Genomic DNA, 27,986 nt, shown 5'->3' on the forward strand with positions numbered 1-27,986 from the left:
GACAGCTTTTCCTGCTCCTTGCAGACCGAAGCCGGGAGAGAGAAAAACTCTGTTACTCACTCAGTCTCCAAGTTTGAGAGGAAGTTACCACCTCTTCCCCAGAATCTGAACACGCACTGCAGGCGGAGACACGCACACACACACTCACACCCCAGTTGTTCAGGACAGCAGAAAGCGTGAAACAGCCAGGACTGCTTGTAAATGTGTTTGTGGAGGGAAAGAAGATTTGCAGTTCGTCTGAAGATCTCGGAGTTTATTGAACAACTTCATCTGGGACATTTTCCTCTCATCACCTACCAGTGAGTTTGACAGTTTGTTTCAGTGTGTATGTAGTACCATAGAAACCCCTGCAAAACACACAATGCAGCCCTCTGTTAAAGTTTAAATGCTTCGCTGAACTTTAGCTGTTATGGAGGTGCCTGTGTTGGAAAACTTCCTTATTCTTGAGAAAAAACTAAACTCTGTTTTACAATTGTTTCCACTTGGTAAGCTCTGTTGAATATGAAAGAATTTGGAGAGTTTTGGAAACAAAGACTCACTCAGCTTTTACATGTGATGCTCATAATAACAACCATATGTTGTCATAGATTAAACTACTGTTTTTGTCAAAACCAGGCATTATCTGAGCAGGATATCCATCCAAACAGGGCATCATTGTGTGATCCTCCCTCATATGTGTGTTTTCCGTTCGCAATAAGTGAACCGGTGCAAAGAGAATACTTGATGCAGAGGGACAGGGGAGCCTGCTAATGGCTTTCCGGTGCAGCTGCACATTATTTAATGACTGGTTTGTCGCTGTTTTGATAAAACAAAAACAATCTGTTGTGTAAATTCTCAGGTCAGTTTTTTTTTTTTTTTTGTCAGAGACAGGTTTTTAAAAGCACGAACTAAACTTGTGCAGCGCTTCATATGGTTCTAGTTCTCATTCAACTTATACAATCTTATACAAGCATTCTTGCACATCAGCTGTCCATATGCTTCAGTCAGTTTTCATATCTCCTTCTGTCTGTGATGGATGTTTGTGGTTAGCACCTCCTGTCAGAGGAGACGGAGCAGGAAGGTGATGTGTTGAGGTTGGATTGGGCCTCTTCTCTTTTGTGTCTAATCCAGTCAATCTGAACAGACTGGCAGCACTTTAACTGCATCTCCTCTTCTCAATCTGATAACCCCTCATTGAATGAGTGTGAAAGTCAGGTAAACAGTACCTTCAAGCATAGACACCTGAGGGGTGTTGACTTCCCTGTGACCTCTATAGGCTGTTCAAGTTGGCAGACTTTCCTTTTACCCGAAGCCTCACAGTCTCATTTATCACCCGACATGTCTTATCTGTCCAGAGGCTGGTTGTTAACGTACTTTATTTACCCCGAGGTCAGAGGCTGTGATCTGATTTGACTTGCTTGTCTAAACTCCCATGGTGCCAGCCTGTTTGGAAGGTGATTACACAAAGTTTCAGTCCAGTCTCAGTCAAGGTAAACTAAGAGAAAAAGGCACCTGAAGATAGCACTCCACAAAGACAAGAGATAAACACAACTTCCTGTTAAAGACGGGGTGAAAAGTGCGCTATGGCTGTTTGTAATTATCATTTCACAACAGCTCAAGGCAAGACAATTCAGTGTGACAGATTATGTTTATCACATATCAGTTTTGTAACCACACTCCTTTCAAAAGCTCTAGTCGTGTGTAAAAGCAGTGGATCTATTTAGACTTTTTTCAAGATATTGCTCAGTATTCTGCACTTAGGGACTGGATTTAAACCTTCTAGCAAAACTGCATAAGTACGTATTTTCCAATGAGCAGCTGAAATGCAGTAAAATTGGCTTAACTGAGCAGAAAGTCACACCACATCAGATGATCATCAGCAGATCTCTTAGACCCCTAGCTATTGTGAACATTCATCATCCAAATATTTCTTCAAAAACCACGATTCATGTTTTTATTGCTGCCTGTTCAAAGATGGTTATATTAGCTGCTTTATCCAACATGAAGTCAGAGTATAAAAAAATACAGTGTTTCTCAGTTTAATATATTTTTACACTATGCAATGACTGAATATACAAATGCATTCCTCCCATGATCATATTAAAGCATATAAAATTTACTTTGAAGTTTTTTTCTTTCTTCTGTCACAACAACATGCACTTCTCAAACTTTTTGCTTACACATACATTTATTAAGAGCCTCTATTTAGGTTCAACAAAATGTTTGACAAGTTAAACCCCAAAGGTTTGCCTCAACATTCACCCCTGTTCTTGTCACTTATATGAATACTGACATGGAAAAGCCCAGACTTATTCAAATCCCTGACAGAATTAGGTTTAAAGTAATTCCTAAAATTTCAACATGTTTCTCCCGACATGCTAGTTTTGAAAAGGTCCAGCCAGAGTCCTATTTGAATCGAACATAACAGAAAAACTTTAAAATAAAAGCTTCTGCTACTCTGTTTCATTCTTGGCTTGCCACAGTGGGGGTCATTTTGCCGCTTCTCAGATCGGTACTTGTACAACTTTGGTTATTGAATATCTGGAGTACAAAATAAACAACTTTGATTTGAAGTAAATTTAAAGTAATGTGACTCCAGTAAATATTAATCGGCTGGATGTTGCTTAACATTCATAAGCTTTGATCAGGTCTTTTGCGTGTTTTACAAGAGTCAACCAGCCCAAATGGATTAAAGAAAAACTAAATAAATACAGATAGGTGAATGCTATGTGCCTGTAAGTTTTTCAGATGAAATGCAACTATATTATATATGATATTGGGGATTTGTTTTACTATTTTCTTTATAATTGATGAAAATACTCAAAATGTAAGAAAAATAAATGTATTTGCTGGGTTAGGGAAGGTTTTGAATGAAGAGGCAAACTGATCTGGAACTGTGAAATAGTGTTTTGTTCTGTATCATTAAGAACAGAATAATAGTCCTTGCACCTGCCCTGATGTTACCGTAATAATGTCCAAAAGGCTGACTGTAACCTGCCAGGTTAGCTTTAAACAGTCCTTCTGAGTAAGTTTCAAACAATTAAAGAAAGCTTTGCATCAGTTAATTCTAGATATGTCAAATTAGTTGCTGTTTTTAAAGTGGGACTTTATTGAGTACTTGAGTGTAGTCCTACTCTGTGGGGAATAATCACAAAGCTCTCAGTTTGCAGTCAGGCAGCAGTCAGTATCTGAAAGAGGACTGATTTAGGAATACATTTTCACAATCTCTTAATCAAATGACAAAAAAAAAAACTTTACTGTGAATATTATCAAGTCTTTATCATACATTCCCATACTTTGCAACAAAATAAAACATGCTACAAACTCATTTCAAATAAATAAATGACTGAAATACAAATTAAAAGGCTATAGCACTATGTTATCTTAAATGACTCTACAATGTTATGGTTTAAGTTTTAGTAAGGCTTTGTCTGGTTTATAAAAAATATCAAGATATTCTGATTAAATTGGTCCTAATAACAAATAGCAGCCCTAGAGTTATCCTGTCTGCTAATAGTTGGTAGGTCATTCGAAGCCACTGACAAACGGGACTTTAAACCATGCTAGCAACTTTAACTGCACTTTATTTACACAAATACATTCCTGTCATGGTGATACTTGTTAAATCTGGAGACATTGCATCACATTTATAGGTAGTATAAACCGACTTCTTTGGGCCAAGTCAAACAAAGGGCGAACATGTGTTTTGAATGATAAAGCAATTTTGTGGGTTCATAGATTTAACAAAAGATCATGTTTTTATGCTTCTGGATAGTTACTCAGATCAATCACAATAGTGTGCTCACAGCTCTATTTATTGAGCTGTAAATGTGTGAGGATGCAAAAGAATTAATTGTAGCTTTCAAGAGCAGATACAGATGTCTTTCAAGTATTAACATACAGACAACACACACACACCAATACCTGTAAATGTTTATCTGCTCCAATCTGGCTTTGAACTGATTTAAGCTTAATTCAGTGTCTTAATAAGGTGCATATGGAGACAAAACATTGTATATCCTCTGGATTTACAAAGTGAAGCATTCAGACTCTACCTCACATCTGGAACACATCTGGATGACATTAACCACTTGCCCTAACCCCCCAGCTCAGTCCCCATCTCTATTACCCTCACATTACCTGCCTCAGCCGGCAAAACATGGTCCTCACAGGACGAGCAGTGCACTAGGGTACACCCTTCAGGATACAATCAGATTGAGTTCTTTGTTTTACTCTTAGCAAGCTGGCATTATATTAACAACAAAAAATTTGTTGTTTTCATAGCCCAAACAAGGCTAAAAGGTACAAAGTCTGGAGTCAAATTACAAATGGAAAAGAATGTCTGATTTGGTTGATTTTATGTTTGCTCTTGGAAACGTTTGTGCCCTTGAAAGAAAAGCTGGTATTTATTTATTCATGAGTTTGTGTCAAATAAAGTATATCACAAAGCAGGATACAAATGCATATGAAAAAAATTATTTAAAAAATCAGTTTTAGTCCCACATAAACAAAAAGAACCCCCTAACTATTATATGCAAATGTCCAGTTCACATAAATGCAATGAAAATTGACTGACTTTAGTATTCTGTGACATTTTGCAATTGCAACTGCAATTTGCAATTTGCAATATCAACGTCAGGCAAGAGCTGACGTTGATATAATTTGTGTTAAAAATAAACAATTTCAAAGTCAGTTTTGCCTAATATGTGGTTTAAAACCTTTTATAACAAGTACTCAGTCATCAAAACTATCAAAACTTTAGCATGCTTACAGATTTTAAGCACAACATAGACTTTTTTTAGGTTTTGTATATATTTTTTTTTTCCCAAATGGATCATGGATCTTTGTGTTTTGTTCACACACTTTTTTAAAGGTTTTGTTGACACTTGTTTATCAGTGTCAACAAAACACAGGAAAGTGGGTTATGAGAGAGAGGGAAAATCAAAGGTCATTGGGCCAGGAATCGAACCCATGACAGCCACGTGGAGAACCAAAGCCTCCATACATTGCTTACACTTTACCTCTGTGCCACTGTCACACACAGGTTTTGTGTATATTCTGTGGGGAAAAAACAATGTTTTATATAACCTTCTTTTTTTTTAAGAAAATGAGTAAATTTTTTGAGTTTCGAGTTAGAAAAATTAAGATAATTGCCCTAAAGTCATAAATCCAAGTAGATATTCTGCAGGTTTTACACCAACCCTTAACGTAGAATTAAATAGGGCTGCCACTCATTTAAAATGTATTGATAGACACCATAAAAATCTCTTTTAGCAAGATTTGCATGTCTTGCTAAAAGAGCAAGACATGCCAGATCAGTTCCTTCTGTTGCTCCTCTTTATTTTTGGATTCACATCGCAAACCATAAAACTTACCCGGGGAGAGGTGTGAAAACCACAATGTAATTATTCCAATTAATATGAGCTCAGCAAACCTGCACTTGACCATAAGTGTGAGGTTTTTCACATCAGGAGACTGTTTCTTGAAGCCCACAGTATTGACGTAAAGGCAGATCCAGCGCTGTGTGTTAATCACCTGTGATGTAGTTTCTTATGAATGTTTACAGAAGATTCAAATTCACACACAAAAAATCACTAATTGCTTGCTGTTTATTAAAAACAAAAAAGGGATTTTCTTTTAAACACAAGACACTGAGAGGCAGGTGAGTAATAGTCTCCGCTCTGCTGAACTGTAATCTAGAAGAACCGCTAAGAAACAGCAGTCATCTGCTATGACTTTGTGGTGCTTTTGTATGTTCTACTGTGCAATGTTTATGATAAATGCAGTTCAATTACAGATTATTTTCAGTGTTAGAACATTCCTCATGCCTTTGTGTTATTTATTAAATAGTTTAAATTTTATGATACCATAATACCCTGAAAGACACATTCCTCTGCATTAGAAAAAATGCACACATTTTCACTGTTTGTTTCAGCAGAAAATACAAACACTTCTGTGATCAATCTGTCATGTAATGATGACCGATTGTTTCCAGGTCCAGATTCAGTAGAGAATATGTTTCAGTAAACAAAGAATTTGTACGGAGAGGTGGGGCTTTACATCAGTGTGTCAATGATCAAACTTTTCATAAAAATTAACTGTGTACAAATTAATGTAGAATTGTGAAATACAGGGCGTGCTGTGGTGGCGTAGGGGATAGTGCGACCCACGTTAGGAGGTCTTGAGTTCTCGACACGGCCGTCACGGGTTCGATTCCTGGACCCGGTGATATTTGTTGCATGTCTTCCCAGTTTCCTGTCAGCCTACTTTCATATAAGGGACACTAGAGCCCACAAAAGACCCCCTAGAGGGGAGAACAGCAAAAAAAGAATTGTGAAATAGAAAGAAAAATGTACATATTAACTTTTACTTACGAATAAAAACCTGAAATTTGTAGTCTGCAAATTTGTACTTAGAGCTTTTGTTTCAATAATATGTAGAAGAAATTATAGGTGGAAATGTATTCCCACCAGCTTTCTACATGGAAAGGCTAACATGTTCATCAATTATTTGTAGATCTGATTGGAATAAAATCAGACAAGAAATCATTTATAAATATCAGCTTTCAACAACTGCCACTACATTTTTAAGATCAAAATTCAATGCCATTCCTCCTTCGTGGATTGTTCAGGGTCAAGCTCAACATCTGCACTAAGGCTTAGTTTAAATAAGAACTGCCTTCATGTTTTCTTTCCAAATTAAATGATATCTCTTTGTCTATGTCAGCAACCCTCACTGACAAGAGGGAAACAGATTTAATATCAATAACAGCTCCCAACCAAGGAACTTGGAGGAAGAGCATCTTTGCATTCTCCAGAGATCCCTCTTGATAGTATGCCTGGATCTGAAGAAGAAAAAATGTTCAATTTGGCTTATGAAGGATATTACTTTCACCCTTCTGATCTTCATAAATGCTTTCACAGACACTGTAAACACAGAACTTGGTCTGGGCTGCATTTCAGTTTACAAAATGAATAGCAATACCTGCACCTTCACTCTCATGGGGAGAACTAAAGTTCAATTATATTTGCAGAACTTGGAGCCTTTTCTGTGGCGTAATTATAGGTGTAAGAAAATTATCATGAACTCCTTCCAGCAGATATTTGCTGATAAGGTTTCATATACTTTGGCAGTTTTGAGACTCCTGTTGACATTTTCTCAGCTGTTCAGGGAATTTCATTGTGAATAACTGAATAAGCAGTGTTGAGACACTGCTATGATTAAGTATATTTATTTAAGTGGAACTTGCTGCAGCCCATTTCAGAATGTGCTCTGCATGTTGAAAATAGTAAATAAATGACCCAGATTACTGCTTTTGATGCCACGGATCATTAAGTCCAGACAGTTTGCTCAGTAGCAGCCAACAAATCAAAGCAGAAATGTTTTAATGAACGCAATCAAGTGGGAAGACACTAGCTGCTATAAATCCTGATGGCAGCCTTTGTGATCTTGCTCACTGGAGAGCGCCTGTGTGTGGACTCAAAACAGTAAAATATGATTTAATGGAAATGCAGCTATTTTCATTGTGTGTAGTTACATTCCAGACTAACCACAGTTGTAGGAGCTTAGCTGAAATTTGAGGTATAAAAAAATACTTCTTCCCCTTCTGTGGTTCAGCATTTGTCATTACAATGGGGGAATAGCCAAGACTGGCTCCCTTGTGTAATCTGACCTTTTTATCTCCTGTGTTTAAATCAACGAACACCATGTTCAAGCATAAGGGTGTCCATATGTGCACTTGGCACCAGGACACCCTAGGCCGCAGTTCGATGATCGACTTTGTCATCGTTTCATCGGATCTGCGGCCGTATGTCTTGGACACTCGGGTGAAGAGAGGTGCGGAGCTGTCCACTGACCACTACCTGGTGGTGAGTTGGCTCCGGTGGTGGGGGCGAAAGCCGGTCAGACCTGGCAGGCCCAAACGTGTTGTGAGGGTCTGCTGGGAACGTCTGGCGGAATCCCCTGTGAGACGGAGCTTTAACTCCCATCTCCGGCAAAACTTCGAACACGTCCCGGGGGAGGTGGGGGACATGGAGTCTGAGTGGACCGTGTTCCGTGCCTCCATTGTCGAGGCGGCCGATCGGAGCTGTGGCCGCAAGGTTGTCGGTGCCTGTCGCGGCGGCAACCCTCGAACCCGCTGGTGGACACCTTCGGTGAGGGATGCCGTCAGGCTGAAGAAGGAGTCCTATCGGGCCTTTTTGGCCTGTGGGACTCCGGAAGCAGCTGATGGGTACCGGCGGGCGAAGCGGCATGCGGCTCGGGCGGTTGCTGAGGCAAAAACCCGGGCGTGGGAGGAGTTTGGAGAGGCCATGGAGAAAGACTTCCGTACGGCTTCGAGGCGATTCTGGTCCACCATCCGGCGTCTCAGGGGGGGGAAGCGGTGCAGCACCAACACTGTTTATAGTGGGGATGGTGTGCTGCTGACCTCTACTCGGGACGTTGTGGGCCGGTGGGCAGAGTACTTCGAAGACCTCCTCAATCCCACCAACATGCCTTCCACTGAGGAAGCGGAGCCTGGGGACTCTGGGTTGGGCTCTCCAATCTCTGGGGATGAGGTCGCCGAGGTGGTTAAAAAGCTCCTCGGTGGCAGGGCCCCGGGGGTGGATGAGATCCGCCCGGAGTTCCTTAAGGCTCTGGATGTTGTAGGGTTGTGTTGGTTGACGCGACTCTGCAATGTCGCATGGACATCGGGGGCAGTTCCCCTGGATTGGCAGACTGGGGTGGTGGTCCCCCTGTTCAAAAAGGGGGACCGGAGGGTGTGCTCCAATTATAGAGGGGTCACACTCTTAAGCCTCCCTGGCAAGGTCTATTCAGGGGTCCTGGAGAGGAGGGTCCGTCGGATAGTCGAACCTCGGATTCAGGAAGAGCAGTGTGGTTTTCGTCCTGGTCGTGGAACGCTGGACCAGCTCTACACCCTCGGCAGGGTCCTGGAGGGTGCATGGGAGTTCGCCCAACCAGTCTACATGTGTTTTGTGGACCTGGAGAAGGCGTTCGACCGTGTCCCTCGGGGAGCCCTGTGGGGGGTTCTCCGGGAGTATGGGGTACCGGGCCCTTTGATACGGGCTGTCAGGTCCCTGTATGACCGGTGTCAGAGTCTGGTCCGCATTGCCGGCAGTAAGTCGGGCTCGTTTCCGGTGAGAGTTGGACTCCGCCAGGGCTGCCCTTTGTCACCGATTCTGTTCATCACTTTCATGGACAGAATTTCTAGGCGCAGCCAAGGTGTTGAGGGGATCCGATTTGGTGGCCTTAGGATCTCATCTCTGCTTTTTGCAGACGATGTGGTCCTTTTGGCTTCATCAGATCGTGATCTGCAGCTCTCGCTGGAGCGGTTCGCAGCCGAGTGTGACGCGGCCGGGATGAGGATCAGTGCCTCCAAATCCGAGGCCATGGTCTTGAGCCGGAAAAGGGTAGAGTGCCTTCTCCGGGTCAGGGGGGGTGTCCTGCCCCAAGTGGAGGAGTTTAAGTATCTCGGGATCTTGTTCACGAATGGGGGAAGAAGGGAGCGGGAGATCGACAGGCGGATTGGCGCAGCGTCTGCTGTCAAGCGGGCGCTGTACCGGTCCGTCGTGGTGAAGAGAGAGCTGAGCCAAAAAGCGAAGCTCTCGATTTACCGGTCGATCTACGTTCCCACCCTCATCTATGGTCATGAGCTTTGGGTCATGACCGAAAGAACGAGATCGCGGATACAAGCGGCCGAAATGGGTTTTCTCCGTAGGGTGGCTGGGCTCTCCCTTAGAGATAGGGTGAGAAGCTCAGTCATCCGGGAGGGACTCAGAGTAGAGCCGCTGCTCCTTCACATCGAGAGGAGCCAGTTGAGGTGGCTCGGGCATCTGGTCAGGATGCCTCCTAGACGCCTCCCTGGTGAGGTGTTCCGGGCACGTCCCACCGGGAGGAGGCCCCGGGGAAGACCCAGGACACGCTGGAGGGACTATGTCTCTCGGCTGGCCTGGGAACGCCTCGGGATTCCCCCGGAGGAGCTAGAAGAAGTGGCTGGGGAGAGGGAAGTCTGGGCCTCCCTTCTGAAGCTGCTACCCCCGCGACCCGACCTCGGATAAGCGGAAGAAGATGGATGGATGGATGGATGGATGGATGTTTAAATCAAATGTGGCTTGACTCTCTGTGTTAATTCACCAAAGGCTTATGATTTTTGATTTCTTCATTGTGGAAGGTCTTTGGACAGTTTCTGAAATAAGTATCAAGGATTACTGTATTGTATTTTTTGACAAGTCTTTGCTATGACGTGTTTCTCAGTTGCAACTGATAATCTACTTTAAAAAAGTCAGAAACAATTGTTCTGCAAGTTGAGTCCAAGGCAGATTTACAGACTTAATCTCACGGGCAACTTTATCTGGCAAATCACCCTATTTCATGGCAACAACCAAATGCCATGTTGTTGCCTCAAATAAATTAAGAAATTTAAACTTGATGATGGCAACTTGCTGAAGCTCAGCCCCAGCATCTGAAGGCAACAGAAAGAGGATCATAGTGATTTTGTGCCATGACTGCAGGTCATCCAGAATATAATGGTGTGGATGATTTTCTCAATATAGTTTGAACCCAGTTTCAGGAAGAGTAGTGTTTGTCTTTGAAAGTTCACAATTGCAGGCTGTTTCTTGCTTAATTCATGATTTATGAGTAACAGGAAGCACCTCAAAAAGGAGAATATTTTAAAGGTTTATGCTCTGACACTAGGGAATTGACCCATGTGGTTTTTGAATGGAGGATGTTTTCTCTTGGTCATATTATCAATACAAATGATTTCTATGTTCCTCATTATGCAGATGACACCCAGATTTATTAATTTATGCAACACAGAAAATGTTAGAGAAGTTTTCTTTTCTTTTCATGATTTTATAAGTTGAGTCACTCATAAATTCCTAAAAACCTGTGACATTTTTTAAACCAGTAACGTATAAAACATTTTTTGATTTGACAGAAACACTAATTTAAGTCTCTTTATTTTGTGTGTGTTTTTTAAATGCATCTGATTTACTTATTAAAAACTGTCTTTTTAACATTTCATCCTTGAATGTTTTTGTCAAATGATGGGATTCATGTTTTCCATTGAAACATACTTCTGTTTTAATCAATCAATCAATCAATCAAATTTTATTTGTATAGCACATTTCAGCAGCAAGGCATTTCAAAGTGCTTTACATCATAACAAACACAGAATCACAATGCAATATAGAATCAATCATTAAGTCAAGTTACATCAATAAATTTGTAATTGATTACATTTCAAATACAATTCTAAACAGGTGGGTTTTCAGTTGAGATTTAAAAGAAGTCAGTGTTTCAGCTGTTTTACAGTTTTCTGGAAGTTTGTTCCAAATTCGTGGTGCATAGATGCTGAAAGCTGCTTCTCCTCGTTTGGTTCTGGTTCTGGGGATGCAGAGCAGACCAGAACCGGAAGACCTGAGAGGTCTGGAAGGTTGATACAATGAAAGCATATCTTTAATGTATTGTGGTGCTGAGCCGTTCAGTGATTTATAAACTAACAACAGTATTTTAAAGTCTATTCTTTGAGCTACAGGGAGCCAGTGGAGGGACTTTAGAACTGGTGTTATGTGCTCTATCTTCCTGGTTTTAGTGAGAACGCGAGCAGCAGCATTCTGGATCAGCTGCAGCTGTTTGATTAATTTGTTGGACAGACCTGTGAAGACGCTGTTGCAATAATCAATACGACTGAAGATGAACGCATGGATGAGTTTCTCTAGATCTGGCTGAGACATTAGTCCTTTAATCCTGGAAATGTTTTTCAGGTGATAGAAGGCCGACTTTAAGTGTGTTTGCTTTTCCTTCTGTTTTGAAAATTGCTTGCAAGCCCTGTAGAGTTTTCTTATTTCTTGTGTTTTCTTTGCTCTAAACGCAACTTTAAGTTGCACTTCTGGGATATGAGTTGAACTGACCTAATGACCATCACAGCTGACAGCTGTATACAGTAGAAAACTTAGACACTGGATCCTCCCAATTTTAGACAATAGCTCCAATGGTGCAGGAAATTGTTGACTTGAATGTGTTCCCTTCAAAAAGGGACAGACTTTGGCAGAAGGAAGAGGAATTGTGGTTATCTTCAAGTGGATGACCAGAAAAAGACTGTGCTACATTTGGAGTTTTTCTTCCATGCTACTCCTAAACCAAAGCAAACAGCCTCTGCCAGAAATAGACTATGACCAGGTTCCATGTCACAGCAACAAAGCTCTAGTTTGTTTCCCCTGAAGAGCTCTGATCTAAAACGTTTGTACGAATTCAAGCCTGTCATTTTTTGTCCTGGGATTATATTTTGTTTTCTGCTTTATAATTTTTTATGGCATGTTTTTCAGACTTAGTTAAAAACTATCTCAATGTGTCAAGACATTCCTAAACAGTCTGCAGTTTACAAAAAAAAACTCAGGAAGAGGATGCTTGTTGTTTGACCTGAGGATGTGAAATCAGGAAAGAGCAGATAATAAGCTAGCCGGGAAAAAGAAATCTTTATCGTCACAGGACATTGCTGCACGAAAGCATGTGTTGCTGCACGTTTGACCAGGTAATTGGAAAATCATGTTTCCACTCCTCTTTCTATTTGCTTTTAATTATATTCAAAACCAAAAAATGTGCTAAAAGTTGTAAAACTAGAGAATAATTCAAAATCCTGCCATTTTTATATCACCTAACATGCACAGTTATAAGTAGTTGTTTGCTTAGCTGTAGTTTGTATTTTTAAATCTATATAAGCCTGCTATGTTTCTGTCCTAAAATCCCTGAAGGACTATTCTTTTTGTTCATAGCATTTACCAGATTTAATAATCAAAACATAATATAAAAAAAGCATTCATCAAGTCACTTAGGCATAACCATTTGTGAAAGAGAATGTCTTAATTTTAAGTCTGCAAGGTAGGGCAAGGTCTCCAATGGTAAAATAAACACTTGGAAAAAATGAGTAAAGGTTGAGTCATAGGATATTAAATATGCAGCTTAGAAAGAGATTGACTCTGTTAATAATTCCCTGGTCTGGGAAGAAAATAACTTAGCTAGTAAAGGTCTTGACAAGCCATAAGAAGGTCTCCATTTGTTATTAACCACTGATAATAGCTCCTCCTGTGTGGTCAAGCTAGATTTGGTTGAATCCCTGTGTGAGAAGAGGCCATATGAGGTACTACAGGTGTCCAATAATTTCACTTAACCTTCACAAGAAGGATTATGACCAAAAAAAAAACCCAATCAATTTAAAATCTGTTTTTGATAACAGTGAATGAAATAAACTATGGGAGGGGTGGGCGGAGATGAACATCGTAATTTTTAAACGTGACATAAAATGAAAAATACTCAAAAGACTTTGTCTAGGTATGTCCCAACCGTTCAGTGCCGAAACAAAAGGTCTCCGTGTTCCTCCCAACAGCGATGGGGGAGGGAGGGTGACTTGGAAAACATGTTGGCACAGTGGCTGCTCTGTTTCTCACCCTCCCACTCCCCAAACACTGTCTCACTCAGGCACTGTGTGGAGAGTCAGCAAGATCAAAATCAGCTCAGGAAAGCAAGGGGTCTCTCCTAAACCAACAGCAACTGGCAGGACAGAGGAGTGTTTCCTAAACAGGAGTATAGGTTAAAAAATACACAGCTCAGCATATTTCACAGCATCCTCCACCTGGTGATATGTACCATGTTATATAGCTTTTACTAACAATGTCCTGATTTGGATTTTACTTTGCTCTGATATTGATCCAAGGCATTTTAGGAATAGCATTTGCCAATATTGTGTCCTTGATATTTTATTAAAATCAGTTATATGTTTATACTGTTACATAAGATATAATGACAGACAAATTTATTGTGAATATGGTGAATTGTAGCATGTTCAAGATGCTGCAGTATTGAGCAGCAAGAAAGGATCCATCTGTTACAGTGTAATAAGTAATTGTAGTGAGTAGTGACACTTTAAATTACAGATAAAAAGAAAGAAAGAAATGGAATAAATTGACAAACCCAGATGCAGTTTTCTGAAAATGTGAAGTTTTTGTGCAGATTATGTTTTATAAAAGTAACTCAAACATTAGAAATCAACAGATTTTCCTCCAGTCTCATTCTGGGCAGCATACTCTGCAAAAGCCCTGTCCATGTTTGCATTGCAGATGCCTCAGTGAGTTTGTTGCTAATGTAGCTTGACATCTGTGTGTGTGTGTGTGTGTCTGTGTTTGTTCTCATCTCAGGGTGGCCAAATGAACTGTTTAGCCTGAAGACCAAAGATCATAGGCCCTGATTCAACAGCAAGGGAGAGAGTGAAAGGACCGAGACCACTGCAGCCTCGCTTTGCATTATGAGTCGCAATTGAAGAATTTCTTTAGGGTTCCATTTTGTGGTGAGTTTCATTTTTAAACTGAACTCTAATGTGTAAATAGGTTTGCTTTTGCTGCGGAATTCTTGCCATGGTTTTTAGTTCATTAGTCGACCGGATTACACATGGTTTACAAATGTGGTTTTGTGTTTAAAGTCCTTTATTTTCCAGAATACATCAACAAATAAGGCTGAGTGTAATATAATTTCCAGCAATAGCTAAATAATGAGAGCGATCAAGCACTGAAGTTCTCAGAGTTTTTAATTAAGAGTTGAAAGCAAACGCAAACACTTGGTTTGTGCAATTTAAGGACATTTGATTGACGCATCGGTATTAAGACATGTGGTTTGACTTAAAGCTCTGTTACTCAGACATTCTTTTTAAAAGTATAAAAATTTGCATCTAGTTTTTACTAAGGAATAAATTCAAGGCTCCCTTTTGAAAAAATACAGAAAGTCAAAATTTTGAGTAGAAAAATTTATGGCTTGTCACCTTCCCAAAACCTGAAAATCCAGTATGGTTGCTGCAAGTTTAAAACAGACAGCAACACTAAAATCTGATTTTATTTGCAGTTTAGAGGCTTTGTACCTGATTAAATCAGTGTGGTTTTGTTGTTGCTGTTGTTCAACAGCATTGCAGCTTCTGCGCACATCAACGTCAAGTAACAGTACAGAATGAACCAAGGTTCAGCATGTAAAACTCTGCAACCCAGATAATGTTTCAATATATAAAATGCAATGAAAAATATTATTATATTATATATAATGAATGTTATTTATTATTACTGAGTACAACATTTGGAAAATCCAGGTGGATCTCTGAGTTTTGGTGTCATTTCCAGATCAGTGTTCTGATGTCAGATACTAAAAAAAACTCCCCACCAGTATTTTTCTAATTGAGTTCACTTTTACAGTAATCTTTTGACTGATTTCGGTTTAATGCAGAAATCAATACGCTTCAACAACTCATCCCTTTAAGCTGCTTCTGCATATTAGTGCCTCAAATCAGTCAATTAGCTTTGTTTTTTATGTGGTAAATCCTCAACAAACTATCTTCGAAATACATGTCAGTTTGAGGTGACTGTCTGGTAACCTTCATGGAGCAAGATTATGATGTAACTAGAAAATTCCTGAAGAAATTTAACCGGGGCCTGCCAAAGTGTGCCTGTCGGTTTGGACCCAGTGTTCGGATGCTAAAAATTAGCATCAATGCTAAGATTAGCTACTGCGCAAGACAGTGACCTGACCTGAGAGAAAAAGATAATGCAAGGTAATATTATTGCATCACCTATGGCGGTGCACTAGTGGAGGGCAGTGAAGTGCTAATGTTTGTGCTAATGTTAATGTACTGCCTTGCTATGAAAGGCAGCGCACTAACCTAAGAGAGAAAGATAATACAGGCTAAAATTATTGCACCGCCTACGGCCGTGCACTAACCAGAGGGGAGTATTAAGGCTTTTATTTTGAAATTTTAAGTATACTTCATTTTAAATGTCCAAACTAATCCCATGAGTAACAGTGATTGGGTTAAATCGTTTCTATAATGCCCAAAAGAGCAATTACCTGATGTAAAAATTGTCAATGCTTTTATTTTGAAATGTTTAATAAGCTTCATTTTAAATGGCCACACTAATCCCATGTGTAACAATGGTTGGGTAAAATCAATTATAAAATGCCCAAAACACAAGTAGTTCTAAAGGCCAGCTCAGTCCTCCTCTGTAGTAACTGACAGTTCCGCCATGTTGTAGTCCTAACCTTGAGTCATTGTAGTTCTAAAGAGCAGCTCAGCTGTCGCGTGATGAAGCAGACAGGAAGAGACAGAATTCCAGTAGTTTGAAGTAGTTTGTTTTTCTGAAAGATCTGAGAGGAATATTCAGGCTTTTATTTTGAAATGTTCAGTAAGCTTCATTTTAAATGTCCAAACTAATCCCATGAGTAACAGCGATTGGGTGAAATCAGTTATATAATGCCCGAAAGAGCAATTACCTGATGTAAAAACTGTCAAGGCTTTTATTTTGACATTTTTATTAAGATTAATTTAAAATGGCCACACTAATCCCATGTGTAACAATGGTTGGGTAAAATCAGCTATAAAATGCCCAAAACACAAGTAGTTCTAAAGGCAGACTCAGTCCTCCTCTGTAGTAACTGACAGTTCTGCCATGTCGTAGTTCTAACCTGCATGTTCTGCCATAGTTAGAACTACAGTGATGCGTTTTTGTAGTCCTAATCAGCTGCTCTGCCCTGTCCTGTTCTTTGTTCTGTTGCTATGGTAATGAAGCTTGTCTGTCAGACACTCAGGGCTGACAGAATTCTATTTCTTTGAGTCAGCCAGTTTGACAGAAAAAAGCAGTCCTAACAACTCCTTCCCGTTCGGGAACCGTGATACGTACTTGAAAACCGTTTGAAGCATCTGAGAGGGCTATTTGTCGTCTCCAATAGTACCACGATTCATATTCTCTACCTCACTCACAGTAATAACAGCGATGAGAGAAAGATGGTGTGTGCTGAGCTCAGAAATTTTTCAGAAATGCATTGAAGTCAATCTGTGACTATCCTCAGAGGGATATTGAGGCTTTTATCTTGAAATTTTCAGTAAGCTTCATATAGAATTGTTGTTTAGGTTAAATGAGTTATTTACTGGCAAAACAGCCAGTAGTTCTAAATGGCAGCTCAGTCCTCTGTTTTAATTCAGTGTTAGTTAGAACTAGAGATATGGCGTTTTTGTAGTCCTATCTATTAGCATTAGGTTAAAGGCTAAAGCTAATAGATAGGCACTATCTGCGCAAGCCAGTGCCTTAACCTGAAATAACAAGATAATGCAGGCTAATATTAGGCCCCAATAAAGAGACGTTTTATTAGGTGTGGAACAATAGGTGCCTGCCATGCAAGACATTCTTGTTTTAACCTTCTTGTTTTCAAGAAGGTTAGGGATACAAATTTTCTAACCTTGAAAAGTTGAAGATTTTAGAAATTTGGAATGAAGATGATGTCATGGAAAAGAGAACTTCCAACTACAAACACTTGTTTGGATTCTTGTTGGAAAGAAAGAAAATGGTTAAAATACTAGTGGAAACCATTTTTTTTAAAAAAAAAATAGTACTTAACAGTTGATTTCTTTTTACATAAAATCATGGTAAGTCTGGCTATTTTTAGACCAGGGGTCACCAACCTTTTTGAGACTGGGAGCTACTTCACAGGTTCAGAGTAACACAAAGGGCTACTTGTTTGATACAAACATAAATTTTCTTTACAACAAAAATTCATTTAAGTAAATATGATTACATGCTGCCTGATCATATTAATGTTAGGGACTATGCACAATAGTTATCAGTAAGGACAGCTATGGTTAATTGCTATATTGTGGTCAGACGTTCTTAGTTCAGAGTTTTAAGTTGGTGAGGTGGGGAACGCCGAAGCCTAAATCTTATAGGTCGGTTTTCTTTTTCTGTGAGTTAAAAATGATGACTGGAGTTTAAACCACTCATCATTTGAACCTCAGGTTCTGCCTGAGCTTTTTACAGTGCGCGGCTCTGGCGGGTTGTCGGTTTATTAGCTTTTTTGTGATTTTGTGAACTGAACAGCTGACGGGTCACCTGCGGGCTGACACAAGCAGATGTCGAAAAAAAATGTCTGACAGATTGGAAGGTACAAAACTATCACTGCACCCGACCTGCAGGAGCACAACCACCTCTCCAACGCGCAAACATCGGCACAAAACTAAACCACTAAAGCAGCGCACCCTTTTATTTCTTTTTTCTGTTTTTTTACACAAACGATGCTAAATAATAAAGACATTGAAGCGAAGCAGTGAGATCCACGGAAAGAGGAGGATTGGCGAAATCTTATAACTACGGGAGGTTCAAACTCCACTCATCATTTTTAGCTCACAGAAAAAGCAAACTGACCAATAAGATTTAGGCTTTGGGTGCCCTTTGACCCCCACAGACTCACACTGATGCGCGCTACATACAAGATGTTTTGGCACAAAAGAACTTTTTCTTCTCCATAATTTTGTTATTAGTAAACAGGGTTGGATAATAGAAATACAATAACTTTTCTTTTTTTAATTTAAAGGAAAATCTCTCAGTGCGTCCAGCTGTACAGCTGCTGCTGCAACAATCCAAACTCTCAGTCACTTGTGGGCAATTTAGAATCACACAGAAAAGCTCCAAAAGGGAATCAAACTCAAAACTCTGAACTAAGAACTTCTGATCACATAATAGCAATTAACCATAGCTGCCATGGTAAATTATTACTGATAACTACTGTCAGTAGTCCCTAACATTAACATGATCAGGCAGCATGTAATCATATATATATATATATATATTTATATATATAGCCAAGACAATTTATGTCTGTATCAGACAAGTAGCCCTTCGTGTTACTCTGGACCCGTGAAGTAGCTCCCAGTCTCTAAAAGGTTGGTGACCCCTGATCTAAGGAATCTGGGTGAATGAGAAAGACAACGGTATACTTTAAACTTCTACTTTAATAATTCTGTCTTTTCCACTTTTCCTTCTCTAATGTCTCCTCCCACTTAGTTAATTAAGAAAACAGAGAAATAAATATATGGTAAACTGCTCTAATATTCCCTAAGTAAACATGCTCTGATCTGCATCCAGAAGAGCTTAGAAAGTTCTCAATTAACTATTGTTCTATTGTCTTTTCTGCAAAGAAAATATCATAAAGCATAACTTATTTTAAATACTTCATGTTAATAGCTGCACATTTAATATGCACGTCTTAAAAGTCTTAACTGTGACATTTGTAAAGCATTTCTTGAGGAAACAATGATAGTTCCCCTCTCTGCTGTCGCTATCCCCAAACATCCTGGTACCAGCAACCCCCCAAGCTCCCCTCTCTGCTGTCGCTATCCCCAAACATCCTGGTACCAGCAACCCCCCAAGCTCCCCTCTCTGCTGTCGCTATCCCCAAACATCCTGGTACCAGCAACCCCCCAAGCTCCCCTCTCTGCTGTCGCTATCCCCAAACATCCTGGTACCAGCAACCCCCCAAGCTCCCCTCTCTGCTGTCGCTATCCCCAAACATCCTGGTACCAGCAACCCCCCAAGCTCCCCTCTCTGCTGTCGCTATCCCCAAACATCCTGGTACCAGCAACCCCCCAAGCTCCCCTCTCTGCTGTCGCTATCCCCAAACATCCTGGTACCAGCAACCCCCCAAGCTCCCCTCTCTGCTGGCGCTATCCTCAAACATCCTGGTACCAGCTACCCCCCAAGTTCTCCTCTCTGCTGTCGCTAACCCCACAGCGTTATGGTACCAGCTGTCGTTACGCAATAGTCAGCCCCGCCCTCAACCTCACAACATCCAAGGAGTGACTACTGACCAGCTCTCCGTCCAACGGGTCCAAAAAATCTCTAAGCCTTCGAGTATTACCCTGAAGCAAGTCTAGTAGAGATGATCTATCTAAGCTGGTGTCGAAGGAGACTCAACTAGCCTTTAACTACCTACAGTCCAAGAGTTATGGCCTTTTCCAGTTAAGAAGCAATCAGCTGAGTAGCCCTCACACCTGCACAACCTCAATAACCACTCCTATTAACGGTAGCGCCCCCTCTAAGTACAACGTGCGCTTGTTACAGACTAGTCAAAATCCTCTTTGAAATAGAAGCAAAGCAGACCTGGCTGTTGTCCTTCGAACACTTCAGATCTTCATCACTCAGTTACCTTTGTCTTTTCTCCAAGTCTGTTGCTGCAACTTTGAGATCCTAGGGTTGAGGCAGAGTAAGGCAGCCAAATCAGGAACCAGGGCTGAGGGTCAAGGGGTCTTGTCCCTTCTGGCGGTGCGAAGTCTCAACTTCCCCATGGCTCCAGGGTGCCAGACCTCTCTTCTTGGTCCCCTTGGCCTTATATACCCTTTCAACCCATGCCTCTATAAGGCGTACGTGACCTCTCGAGCATGCAACTACCTCATCGGAAAGTCCCAGCCATTCCCACATATACCCTGCTTCCCTCCCTTACTTTCCTCGTGACCATCTTAGTTTCAGATCCTTAATTGGGACACAGCTCTGGGGCAAGTCCAGACATGTTCGGACTTGCCTTTTTCCCTTGCCTCTGTATCTAACACATTGTTTGATTATTACTTCAATTACAGTTTTATATATGGTGTATGATCATCATAAGTAAATTCAAAATATCTTGTCCCATAATCATCAAAAAATTAAAATGCAAGATTCACTTGCTCAGGCCTTCATGATCTGTTGTCTGCATTAGTCTGGAATGATCCCACCTCCTCATACCAGTTTTCACAACACAGTGACCCCCCAATACTTACGTCCAGTTACCTGAAATTTTTTTCAGTTATTAAAAAATCCAGGGTGGCACCCAGTACCTCAGCGTTCCCGAATTATACATGTCAACAAAAACACGCCCAACTCTCCGGAATATATTCGGTTTTGGTGTTTCTTCCTCCTGTGTTTGATCAATTTGTGGTTCAATCTTGGTTTTTTCCACCCTGGATTCCATTCTGTCTATCTTGATTTTTAAAGCCACGATCTCCTTATTTAATTCCTCGTTCTCCCTAGTAAGGCACAGCAGTTTTTCTGACTTTTCTTTTAAAGATTTTTCCGCGTCATTTTTTGCCATGGCCCGCTTCCGTTCTAGTTTAATTGTTAATTGTTGCATGTTGCAATAATCATTTTGCATTCTTTCAATTGTTGTTCTCGCTTCCTCCAATTCCAAATTAACTTTAATCATTTGTTTTTTATAATACCCATTCGAACTTATGAGTTTGCTATTCTCTACATGCCAATTTGTTGAGTCATCGGTCCTGTTCAGTCTCTCTAGTTTCCTCTTCAGACTCTCCACTGTTTTCTGAAGCTGCTCATTTTCACTGTTCAGCTTCATCTGGTTCTTCTGGAGAATCTCTAACTTTTGTAACGTGAAATCTTTCTCCGCCATTGTTTCTTTCTCGTTCGAACCTTAAACTGCAAATGAATTTCTCTGTGGAATCTGGGAATACAAAGACAGTCACCAGTGATGTCACAAACAGGATGTGTGACATCACAGTTCAACATCATAGCCACAAGAAGTCTGTTGGGTGTGGGGGGGAAGGGGGGATGTTTTTTAAAAAAAAAACTTTATTAACACTGTATAACGACAGAGAGAAACATTTGTTCTGCCTCAAGAAAAAACAAATACAGACTAGAAAATTTCTGAAGAAATTTAACCGGGGCCTGCCAAAGCGTGCCCGTCGGTTTGGGCCCGGCGTTGTCATGCTAGAAATTAGCATCAATGCTAAAGAACGCTGCAATGTAATCAGTAGCATGTGGAGAATCACAAGACCGTTAAGTAAGGTGGCCGTGCACCATTCAGTATGATTTAAAATTTTTGTCAAGGCTTTTATTTTGAAATTTTTGTAAAACTTCATTTCAAAGGGCCAAACTAAATCCATGTATAACAGTCATTGGATAAAATCAGTTATATAATGCTGAAAAGAGCAATAATCTCATGTAAAAATTGTCAAGGCTTTTATTTTGAAATTATTATTATGCTTCATTTCAAAGGTCCAAACTAATCCCATGTATAACAGTCATTGGGTTAAATCAATTATAATGCTCAACAGAGCAATTACCTGATTTAAAAATATTCAAGGCTTTTATTTTGAAATTTTCAGTATGCTTAATTTTAAAGTTCCAAACTAATCCCATGTGTAACAGTTACTGAGTTAAATCAGTTATATACAGCCCATAGCAGCAAGTAGTTCTAAAGGCCAGTTCAGTCCTGCTCTGTTTCAACTGAGTATTCCACTATAGATAGAACTACAGTGATGCATATTTGTAGTCCTAATCAGCAGCCAATAGCCTCTTGAGTTCCGTTGCTATGTTAAATAAGTTTCTCACCAAGGTGTGAACTGTTAGTGACAGAGCCTCAGACAGCCTAGAAAATCCTGTCGCATGACTTTGCTCTGAAGCACCGTGACAGAAAACCGTACGATCTAGATAAATTTCGAAAACATTTTACCGGAGCAGACATGCGTATCAATGTCAGGACCGATTTTGATACCAATCGTGCGATATTTGTGGGCGTGATGGCGATTTCAAAATTATTTTGGGGTGAAAAATTGTCTTCATTTCTCACTCTAGCAGAGGGGCACTCAGGAAGATTCACACTCTAATTTTAGGAAAAATGAGAAACTTTGGGTTGCTTACAGACAAATTGTGGACAAACCGTAATTGGTATCGACGAGCCGTCTTCACTTTCGAAGAGATCACAGACGTATCTACAAAATGAAATTTGAATGGCATTTCTACGTGAATTCGTGACGACACAGAGAATCCTCAAAAATAGAGTATTTCTAGGATTTTTCCCATTGACTTATAATGGGGTTTTTTTCATAGTTTTTTGCGAATTATGTCGCCATGTTAACCCCGAATCCCACCAAAAGTAATAGCTCCAATGGCGTGAATTTTCTGCACGTTTTGATACCTCATTTGTAGGTGTGCACCCAGCGGTATGAGCCGCATTAACGGTTACGGATGAAAAATAAAGAATTGGGAGAATAGCAATAGGTTCCTGCCATTGCTTTGCATGGCAGGCCCCAATCAGGTCAGAAAACTGTTTGCAAAATGGTGAAGTTTCTGAGAAAATCCACAGTCAGCAGCACAGTGCTACTGAGTGAAGAAATCAAGGAATAGATCAACTTTCAAAATGATGATACACAATGATGTTGAATATAACAAACATTGTGGTTTTGAAAGGACAAAATGTACTTCCTACAAAACACCAGACCAGGATTGCTGGACATTAAAATTTGTGCATCAAAGAGAATGAACCTTCACAACTCCATGGCTTCTTTGTGAATCTTTTTCTTTAGGAGTGAAGACTTCCTAAAGAGTGTTAAAAGTCATGAGAGCACGTAATGAATGGAGACAAACACAATAGAGCTCGCCAGACTGAAAGGCTGGCAGGAAGGATAGACCACTTGAATGTCAGGGACACAACCTCCAAACAATACAACATTTTCATTTCAAATTCATCTTGGAGTCTTATCTGATCCATAGGAGATCTGTCTGACCACTTGGAAGAATGAACTTTACCTGATTTACTATGTTTTGAAAGTCATTGAATCTTTTGTACATTTTGTCCCACTGCAGTCATAAATTTTACTGTATTTTGGGGGAAAATTAAGTGCTAGGCCAACACAAAGTAATGCATAATAATGAGGCAGAAAGAAGATTAAATTGTTTATTTTCTTTGTTATTAAAAAGATAATGGAAGCCACACTGTTTTCTCTCCATTTTAAAGTTATGCACTTCTTTGTGCATAAAATTTGATGAAATGCAGTGAAGTTTGTTCTTGTAACTGGAAAAGTTCAAGGTGCACAAATACTTTCACAAGGCATTGAATAAGAGTCATGGTTCAGAGACAATTTTTCTAAATATATTACAATGATCCCACACGAAGCCACAGAGAAGCTTTTGTTGAAGACTTGGAGGTCTCACACCACCCACCCCCAAGAAGTCATGGGTTTGCATTTAGGCACTGAACAGAATTCAGATCTAGGGGAAGAGGGAATAGGAAATAATCTGAAGGAGTCCAGGTGATTTAAGTCAGATTATATTACAGATTCAGAATAAATATCTTGTGTTTTATGTTTGTTGTTCTTCAGGTTTGAAAAACTGAAGACAAAAACAAAATGGACGTTAAGAAAAAAGAAATGGATCTCCTTAGCAACAGCATTGCAGCTTTTGCACACATCAAAGGTAAGTCACAGTACAGAACACGGAAGCAAAGTTCACTTTACCTGGGAAATCATGGCTTGTATGTGTCTCCTCTGCAGCCAATCCGGAGAGCTTTGGGCTTTACTTTGTCCTCGGAGTGTGTTTCGGTCTGGTGTTGACCCTCTGCCTCTTGGTGATCCGCATATCCTGTAAGCCACGGACCAAGATCGCTCCCCCCACGCCTGAAAAGAACCCCTTAAAAGACGTCAGCGTGGAAGACGAGGAAAGCGATGATGATGAGGATGAGGAAGGGGAAGAAGGAGAGGCCTCTGTTCCATTGCCCATCACAGAAATCCCTGTTGGGAATCATACCAGCCAGTCAGATGGCACCCTGAGTGTGAACGTTTTTACTTCAGCTGAGGAGCTGGAGCGTGCACAGAGGCTGGAGGAGAGAGAACGGATCATCCGGGAGATCTGGAGGAATGGCCAGCCTGATATCCTGGGGACGGGAACAGGAACTATTGGAAGAGTGCACTACTACTAATGCACAGAACGCTTCCAGGAAACCTGAGTTTGTAATGGAGTAGACATAAAAACCTTTGGGCCTGGTGTCCTTTCAACTTGAGAGCTTCTTTTTGATCCAAAGTGACTTGTGGGACATAAAAATATCAGTGCCAAATTTGAGGTATTTTGCTTTGACAAAGCTGAACTTTGAAATATTGCACTTCTTATGTAGCATTATGCATTAGTGTCAACTGACTATACATATTTGAACTGAAAGGTGTCTTAATGGCCTCTGTGGAATCAAGTGGAATGAATGGAGGAACGGAAGGATTTGTGGAGGTATCAAGCTGTAAATATACAAGAGGGAATATAGATATTGAACATGTGAATGTTTTCTCTCAGTTCATATATTCCTAAAGAGCCCATTGATATTAAATTCACACCAGATGTCAGGAACACAAGTAATCCCAACATAAAATGAAATTCAAACTAATTAGTCCATAAATTCCTCTTTTACATACTCTGATACTCTGTTTTTCACTGGATTTTCAATGGATTTTAATTGGGTTCAAGTTTGGTGATTTAAGTTTTTCAAGTGATGTGAAGTTCCACTTGTCCAAACATGTTTGGACAATCAAAGTGCTAATGTTTTGGTCTCATGTGGCCAGATTCTTTTCTCCCAAGGTTTCATTGTGTTTTACAGATGATCCACAGCAAATTTTAAACGAGCTTCAGGATTTTATTTCAATAATGGAGCCTAGCGCACTTAGTCTATATGAAAGTCATGACTGTTGGGTGCGTTACTTGTAGGTTTCATGTGAAATTTGTGCTTGCTAATTGCTGGTGTTTCTGAAGTTCTTTGTTAGTGGTCCAACTCTCCTGAGTATTTCAGCAACACTTCAGGCATTAACCTTCCAAGGACCACTTGGTCATGTATGTCTTATACTGAAATTATGTTCCTTCCACTTTGGGATTATGGTCCAAAGAGTCCACTGTGGAACATTAAAAAGTTTATAAATATATCTGCAACCAATAGCATCAGTTTGTTTTGCAACAGTTGGGTTACAAAAGTCTTGAGAAAGCTCTTTGCCCTTGTCCATCATGGCATCCTTGGTAATGAGAAACCTTTTTTTAATCGACAACACCAGCAGGACATTAACTGCCACTGTTAGAAATTATAGTTTTTTCTGAATGCTTGCACTTTCACTGGTTTCCTGGCTGCCTGTGGCTCTGTGCAGCTTCTTTTCCTCCTTTTCAAGGTTAATTTCCCATTTCATTCCATTTTATTACACATAACTTAATTTGCGGGCTTATTTGTTTGGCTTTCCTTTTGTATATAAATTACTTCGGTGGCAAATGACATCTGGTGTCAATTCAATGGCATGCTAAAAGAACCCTTAAAAACACTTACTGAGAAAATTGTTAACATGATCAATACTTATTTTCCCACTGTATTTGGTGCTTAATGTTAAAACAGCAGGTTTGCATATATTAAGCAAAACAATGCAACAATAAAAAATGTAGTTTTTCTCTCCTAAGCTGTTGTTTTTGATATATTTAAAACATATTTAGTAATTGAGAGGCAATTTTAAACAAAAAATGTGAAAACTTGTGACTTTGACCCACAAGCACAACTAAATAAAAACAGCAAGACACATAAATTCAATCTGCCTTGTATCAAGGTTTCTGGCTGTTGGTGCAACTTTGGGCCCCAACTGAGCACTGTTTTCATACCACAGCTTACTTGAGTATTGTGCCGACCATTTCCATACCTATATGACCACAGCAACTTATCCTCTGATGATTACCTCCAGTAAGATGATGCACCAAGTCACAAATCTCAACTGGTTTCACATGACAAGAAGTTCACTGCTTCACCACATCGTAAACCAACGGAGCACCTTTAAGATGTGGCAGAAGATTTGCACCAGCCTACAAATCTGCAGTAACTTTACAATGCTAATTGTACAAATTTCTGATGACTATTTATAACACTTTGTTGAATCTATGCCACAAAAAAATGCTGACGGGTTTCAACCTAGGACTGATGAGGTGTTGTCCCCCAAAGTGGTTCATGCGTGTAGATAGTTGTAAAGACTTTATTCCACCTTGAAGGATCAATTCAGATTTTTTAAGTTGGGTTCTATTGAAGGATCATGACCAGTTAATATCTTACCATGCAAAACTAGAGCCATGGCAAGACAAAAGCAAACCCTTCCAACGTCACATTTGCATAAGACGGCTATTTATATAAAAGTCTATAACTAGTCATACAAAGAAACATGGTAGTTCATGGGCAGCAATAATTCCCCAGTATAAAATACTTCTTAAAAAATAAAATATGTAAAACATAGTCTTTCAGAGTAACTGATGAAAAGCTAAAACAATGTAAAAATCAGGAAATTAGCAAAACACAAGAAATCAAAGACAGCAATACTTCCAACTTAAAGTTCAAATTTAAAGTTTAAATTTGTGAATTTTAAATTTGTGAAACACAAGTTTAAAAACATTCTTTCTTAGGTCGGGTGTTGGTTTTGTGAGACACATGAATGTCACTTGAACACAAAGCAGAAAACCTTTCATTCTCCTGTTACTGTTTGGAATTGAGCCACAGCAGTTCTTCGCCTTGGGGAAAAAACGGTATTGGCTGTTTAATGAAAACAACTTTATGTAATTAATGTCTGAGATTTTCTTAGATGCTTGTAAGCTGTTAGAAGTGCTTGATAGAGGTTGGTCCAGATGTACACCTAGATAAGATGTAGATAAGAATTACAAGTAATTAATGACTTCTGGGAGACAATACTTTTATGTTTAATTTGTATTATTTTGTCATTGTCTTTGAATCATATTATATAAAAATCCTGTTTCACAGTTTTGGTTTTGTTTTTTTACAGAGATTGAATGGGTCCTTTCAGTTTATTATTGTGTATATGCCTGCTTCCAAGGCATGAAACAGCATGACTTCAGTGGCACTAGAATATTCTGGTTTTGTGTTAAACGGTCCAAAGTTGTTTTAAAAAAAAAAGAAAAGAGAGAAATTTGCTTTCCAACAATCAGATTAAAACAGTGTGCTGACCAGGTTGGTTTATTTTGGGTTTATGGGGGTTTTCTTATAATGTTTGACTGCTCACTCTGCTGTCTGTTTAGCTCAGCATGTCTTTGTCTACTCTTCTGTTGTTGGTGCCAATAAACGATTTTAACTCTTATGCTAAAGTTTACGGAAAGCTTGATTACTGCTCCTGCCTCATACCACTCGATAGTTTCTTTTAATGCATCCTACAAAATAAGTGTTGATAATAAGATAGTGCTGATCACATGATTGATAAATAGATTTTTAAATTTCTTGTGCTGGTGCTCATTCTGAAGTTCAGCTCCTGATTACACATTCACAACTGATCACTGGTACAAGAGCCACTGAGTTCATGTTCGTGATTGCTCAGTCTGACACACCCAATCCAGGTCAGCCACAAACAAAGATGATGCTCTGTAAATTTTCCTTTTGTT

At 39.8% G+C, this 27,986-nt stretch overlaps 1 protein-coding gene across 1 annotated transcript; it reads left to right on the forward strand.

Annotated features, from left to right (window-relative positions):
• On the forward strand, positions 1-27,695 carry eva1ba (eva-1 homolog Ba (C. elegans)). Its single transcript, XM_032559159.1, has 4 exons — positions 1-299; positions 14,172-14,320; positions 23,927-24,020; positions 24,098-27,695. The coding sequence occupies exons 3-4, from the start codon at positions 23,954-23,956 to the stop codon at positions 24,520-24,522; spliced, it is 492 nt and encodes a 163-aa protein (XP_032415050.1). The 5' UTR covers positions 1-299; positions 14,172-14,320; positions 23,927-23,953; the 3' UTR covers positions 24,523-27,695.
• The last annotated feature ends 291 nt before the right edge of the window (positions 27,696-27,986 follow it).

Source organism: Xiphophorus hellerii, chromosome 3 (genome assembly GCF_003331165.1).
Source record: "Xiphophorus hellerii strain 12219 chromosome 3, Xiphophorus_hellerii-4.1, whole genome shotgun sequence".
NCBI classification, from domain to species: Eukaryota; Metazoa; Chordata; class Actinopteri; order Cyprinodontiformes; family Poeciliidae; genus Xiphophorus; species Xiphophorus hellerii.